At 42.3% G+C, this 6,000-nt stretch overlaps 1 protein-coding gene across 1 annotated transcript in view; it reads right to left on the bottom strand.

Moving 5' to 3' along the window:
* The window catches only part of fra10ac1 (FRA10A associated CGG repeat 1), a 29,648-nt gene continuing 23,648 nt past the window's right edge, over nt 1–6,000 (bottom strand). The window contains exons 9-14 of the mRNA XM_015963149.3: nt 4,723–4,836; nt 3,550–3,592; nt 3,326–3,453; nt 3,116–3,166; nt 1,143–1,227; nt 1–159 (exon numbers count right to left, since the gene is read on the bottom strand). Coding sequence (XP_015818635.3) covers nt 117–159; nt 1,143–1,227; nt 3,116–3,166; nt 3,326–3,453; nt 3,550–3,592; nt 4,723–4,836 — 464 coding nt within the window. The 3' untranslated portion in view covers nt 1–116. The remainder of the gene's footprint in view (nt 160–1,142; nt 1,228–3,115; nt 3,167–3,325; nt 3,454–3,549; nt 3,593–4,722; nt 4,837–6,000) is intronic.

Here is a 6,000-nt window from a genome sequence, read left to right as displayed (position 1 = left end):
CAGGGTAAACATTATGTTTATTTCATGCACACAAGACCCAAATAGAACATAGTTAATGTCTGCGGGATCCAAAGGGAAGTGTAGTCACAGCAGGGCCGTCGATGATACCAGCAGATTCAAAGAAACATGTCTTCAAAGTACTCATCAAACTCTTCCTCCCTAAACAGATAAAACACCCAAAACACAGAACTGTCAGATTGTGTCACGCTCAGTGCAGACGTAATCTACTGACTGTTTTAGAGGGCGTGATTAACTCTGACATGAATCGATGTTAACAACCAACACTGATACAAACCATACATGCCAAGTAGCAGGATGGAGACATTTGATCATCTAAAAACGGACTATCCTAAAGGTTAAAGGTCAGCGCCCTTGCTCTCCCGGCGGTGTGACAGGTATAAATACTGTGATGGACAGAAGACGGAAGCTGCCGGGCTCTGAGGGTGTGGTGATTGGACACCAGCTGGTCCTCGTTATGGATAACGAGGCCAGGGAGGACAAAATGGGTGAAAGGTCTACTGAGAGGTGTGCGTGGTCGACCTGTCATTGTGGCATCGGACTTTGGGGGGTGGCGTCGTTCGCAGTCGGTTAGGGCTGCCAGCGACGAAGACAGTTAAGTAGGCGTACAGCGTTCCAGTGTTAGGAGGGAAGGCTGGTTGTCTTCTTTAGGTAGCGAGGGCTGGGCATAGTGGATGCCGAGACCACGCTGATATCTGCCGCCACGGACTTTGGCAGTTGGACTTATGCTGTGGACTTACCTGCCGTCCTCGCAAGCTGCACCCCAGGGCGTTGGACGGCGTTGGAAGCTCAGACCCCGGGGAGGGGGTCATCATCTGATACAGCTAAGTACCGCTGCTTGTTTTGCTCTTGCTGGACAGCTGGGTTTATGAGAGAAGACTCTGGCCATAGTGTTCTATTATTGTGTCTTATTGTTTGTGTAATAAAGTGTAACGTTTTATAAGTCGTTGCCTACTGGTGGTGTTTTCGGGTTCTGACTGGAGGGCAAGATATTCTGCCCGTGCGCCCACAGCAACTTACATTACAATATGACCGTACGGTGCAGAACACAAACTACTGTCTGTGACGGTTTTACAGGAACTTAATGGGCGAGTTCTAAAATGAACATTAGCTGTTAAGCTCACCTTGACTTTTCCTCCACAGCGGGGGCGGGGCCTCGCCAGTGATCAGCTTCTGATTGGCCGTCTGGCTCGTTCCCAGCATCGCTGTCTGTTTGGGAAGTGTCAGAATCTCAGTCAACTTGTGACAATTTCTCACCATTTTTAGAGCTACTTTTAGAAGTGGGGTGAATTCATTTGCTCTGATTTTTAGAGAGATTTGGAAAAATTAAAATCAGCTACTATTTATGCTCAAATCACAACCTTTCTCTGACCACCATGCAGTGATTTTCTAACTTTTTCTGACTGAATAACACATTTTGTTGTGCTTTGTAGTGCATAAATGCATCTTTTCTAGAAAAAGTGAGTTTTTCAGCACTAGTGAGTGTAGGAAGTGGTGCATTTATTATAATAAGTCAGATTTTATTGAAATAACAAAAAAAACCATGCACAACCAGACTTAAAAGTAAAAAACAAATCATACAGTTAAACGTTTAACTAGTTTTGGAAAGTGTTTGAATTTGCAGAGGCATAAATCCAGTAAGCCTACAGCAATGTCACAATATTTATTTTCTGTAGACCTTTAATAAATTTCCCCCATGATCCGTTATTAATGAACAAGATTTGGACTGTCTTCCCTACCAGGTGGCCAACCCGTGTGTGGAAATGATGCCCTGTGCCCTCTGAAATCCTCTTTCACCATCTGAGCCTCGTAATTCTTCTCATTATAATCCCATGTGAGAAAAAAATCATCTTCCATAACGAGCAAGAAGCTGTTTAAGTTAAAGTTGGCTTTAGCCAAAATATATCACTTACTGTTGAAACGATTGACTTATTTTGCGAACTGAAAATGAAAAAGGCTTTGAGGTTGGCATTGCTAAGCTAATGTCCTAGCTGCAGTTGTGCATAATCTAATATAGAACTGGTTTAGGTACTGAAGCTGATAATTGCTCACCAAGCCTTATTAAGCATTAATAAATAAAGAATCCCTTTATTAACGTTTCCTATATTATTAAATATTACGTTTCCTTAAGGTTAAGCCAAAGGGCTGAGTTTGTGTGCATGCTTAGTAATGGTTTGTTTAATATTAACATAAATATAAAATAATTGTTATTAATAATCCACTAAGTAGCGTCAATAAAAGGACCCTTATTGTAAAGTGTTACAGAAAAGTTCTCATTAAAACGAGATTTAAAACGTTTTTGTTTTTATGAGACTGCTCTTATATTTTTCCCCTCACTGACGGTAATAAAACACCTCCAATACAAAAAGGTTCTTAGCAATAGATGCAATAACTATTTTATTTATTCTACCTCATTATTTTGGTAGAAATATTAAAACCTTCAGCAGCAAGTGCTTAGGGTTAGCATGACTACGAGTGACAGCTTGCACAATCGGTGGCTACCAAATATTTTTTATATTGGTTGTTCATATCCTTCTTATAGAACCCCACTTCAAAATATCTGAACTATCCCTTTAATACGTTCATTTCCTTCCTCTGCTAGAATACCTGTGCACAAATTACACACGTTTGTGAGTGAAACTAGAAACAGAAGAGTAACTCTTGTTGCATACTGAGCTTAATGACATAGCATTTGCACAGAGGACACTTTGCTTGTGTGAGAACACCTTTAGCCACCCACCCGCTCATCCGTCAAGATCTCAGAATAAACAAAAACAGGCACACGGGGCAAAAGCACACTTCGTGCCATGCTGTTCGTGGTGAAAATAAAAGTGGAGCAGAGATAAAACGCCAACAGCGAGAAAACAGACCTGCTGTCAGTCTATTAGCATTAACAGCAGGGTTAATGTGTGTGCTTCCACTGAGATCTGTCCGTGCATTATCACTTGAAAAGTTTGGAGTGACATGGCCCCAAAGGTCAAGGAGGAGAGCAGCAGCTGCCCAAAGCGTGTGTGTGTGTGTGTGTGTGTGTGTGTGTGTGTGTGTGTGTGTGTGTGTGTGTGTGTGTGTGTGTGGATTGGGAAGTTGTGTACATTACCTTTGTCCGAGTTTTGTGACTCGGAGCTGCTGGGAGAGGTGGAGCGATCGGCTGGGAACAATCAGATAAAACCGACATCTTAATGGAATTGTGTCATTTCAGGGAATAACAAGTAAACAGAACAGTTTCCAGGAGGCTGCCCTCTGATCTGGTTACAGCTGTTAAGAGTAGTACTTATTTGATTTGAAAAGGTGAGAGGAGGAGCTGTACCTCTCCTCTTCTTGTGTTTGTGTTTCTTAGTACTAGACGATGATCTCTTCCTCCTCTTCCTCTTCTTCTTTGGCTCCCTGTTCTCCTCCATTATCCCTCTTTTTGTTTTTACCTTCACTTCCTTTCTCCTGAAAGGAGGCACAAATAGAACCATCTTAAAAATTAATCTGAGACTAAAATAACCAAGATTTTTCAGTCTAAAAACGAATGTAAAGTTGGATTACTTGTGATGGTAGTTGAGCATGAAAGAGCATTCAGGGCAAAGTCCTGGAACAGACAAAAAACAAAAAGATCATCATCACGACCAGCTCCTCTGGAACAAACATCTGTAAAAATGCTTTGCTAATGTTGTTGCCGTTGCAAAATAAGTGGTAGAGTCATGTTGTTTTCCAATCCGAGGAAAGATATCCAAAATCAAGAAATAAGATTCCAAATCCTGTCATGTTGTGCCACTCTCTGCTGCGCCAGACTTGTCCATGATGTTCCCAGTGTTTGTGTGTGTGTGTGTGTGCGGGGGGGGGGGGGGGGGGGGGGGGTTGCCTCGAGTACGACTCGCAAGGCATTCATTCCCACCAGAGACCATTGCAAGTGTACTGATTGAACAGGTTTCCTACACCTTTGAAAGTGACGGTTGATAAAACCTCATAATGACTCATTAGTTTTGTTATTTCTGTTGTACACTTCACCACCCCTGGTACATTTCTACATTTATATTATTAGTACTTCATGTTTTACTGCAACTAGTGTGACTTGTCTGCTTTTTCTGACTAGCAGGTAGCAGAACTTACTAATGTAAACTTGGAGCATTTCCAATCTTTAATTTTCTATCATCTATCTTTCAAAAGCATCGAGTAATTAACACAGCCATGCAATGTTTATTTTGAGACCACATGTGTCTACTCAAGTGCCTTCTGTCGACTTGCACCCAACCATTCTCATGCTGCAGTACCAGGTACACCGCTCCAACCCTCAGCAGCTACTCTTATCAGTGTGTTGGCGTGTGTGTGACTTGGAAATGGCAGCAGACAGCATTTCTGTCTTGGCATTGAAACCACCTTGTTATGTTTCGCATCAACAACATGGTGGATGTTCTGCTCTCATGGATGACCTTCAGTAACCAGGTTTGCCTGGGCTTCATATTTTAGTCACAACATTCAGTTTAGACTTTGAAAAGTTTGAGGGAATCTTTTGAAGAACATAGATGCTGTGTTTAGGTGTGACCCGTGTCTTTGGCTTGTTATAATAATCCATTCCTCCCTCTTTTAAACGGATTTAACCCCGACTCAAACTGCAGTCATCTTACCATTATTCTCAGCAGTGTACGCACCGGTTATAATGAGCTGGTTAGGTGCTTTCCCACAGAGACCATTATGTTAAAATGTGTTTCATTATCTTACGGAGTTTCACCAAAGCATTTCTCTTCTCCCCGTGTTCCACGTAGGCAAAATTCACCTCCCAGCTCTTCAGGCCTTCCTCCTTCTCACAGCGTTTGTTCCCACAGTGGAATTGACCTGAAAGAGTCAACGATGTCCACACATTTATAGCCCGTCAAAATAAAACAGTCACATATTCAGGCTTGTTTTTTTCTTTCTGTATTGTAGAAATAAAAATTGACCATGCTACAAATGGAGAGCAGGTGAAACACACAGCAGAGGAAACTGAACACAGAGAAAAAAAGTTTTATTTCAGGACTGAAGTTTAGACAAAATCTCCCCAAACCCTCCAACCCTGCAGCTTTTCCTTCACCCATCTCTCCCTTCCTTCCTCTTTATCAACTTTGCTCCTCTCTCATCTTCCTTTCTTCACCTCGCTCCATGCCCTGAGGCCGCCCTCCAGCCGCTGCGCAGCCCGCCTATTATCCCTAGAGGAGCTTAAGGTTGCACTGATCTGGTCTCCGGGGTTCCTCCAGATTGTAGTGGAGGGAGCAAATGCGTCAGAGGGCTTCGTTCTTGGCTCAGAGACAAGAGTTGCTCTTCTGTGAGAGGAAAAAGCGGTGCCTGTCTCACCTGCTGGTGATCAAGACGCATTCCAAATCAGGTGAGGTGGCCGCTGAGCTTTAAGGTTGACTTGCTCTTCACGTGCTGGATTAGAGTCTTATGACGTCTGCTAAAAAGGAGACTTCTGGCTAAAGTCTCAGGTTGTGACAACACAGGATTTATCAACAAGGGTGTGACACTATGTGTGTTTACAAGACCTATTCAATATGAATTTGTAAAAAATGGGGCAGTTTTAACATCTTAATGTCTCTGGTGGATTTTCTGAAGGTTTTGGATTTGCATTGGTAAAACTGCTTGTGTAAGGGGAGTCCAATCGTGTCAAGAAATCAGTCATGTCGTTTTACATGATGATTGGTGCAATAATGTGTTCCCAAATTTAGAAAGAGCATCTTGACTAAGGTTTCTGTCCATGAATCCAAACTGGGATGTCTTTATAATCAGTTACAATCCTCGAGAAAACCATTCATTTTGTTTTACAAATCAATCAATGAAACAGCTTCGGCTTTACACGCCGGTAAACAGATTGGAGGAGAAAGAAATCCAAAATTGACCAAGCAGCACATGAATGTAATTCTCCTTTAACTCATCAGATCTTGTGCAAAGACATGCTGGCTATTGCCATCAGAGATGTGAACATTAGACTGTGGCCGATATGTTCTTAAGCTTATGTTTTAGGAA

Source organism: Nothobranchius furzeri, chromosome 16 (genome assembly GCF_043380555.1).
Source record: "Nothobranchius furzeri strain GRZ-AD chromosome 16, NfurGRZ-RIMD1, whole genome shotgun sequence".
NCBI classification, from domain to species: Eukaryota; Metazoa; Chordata; class Actinopteri; order Cyprinodontiformes; family Nothobranchiidae; genus Nothobranchius; species Nothobranchius furzeri.
This window is presented reverse-complemented; position numbering and strand designations above follow the sequence as displayed.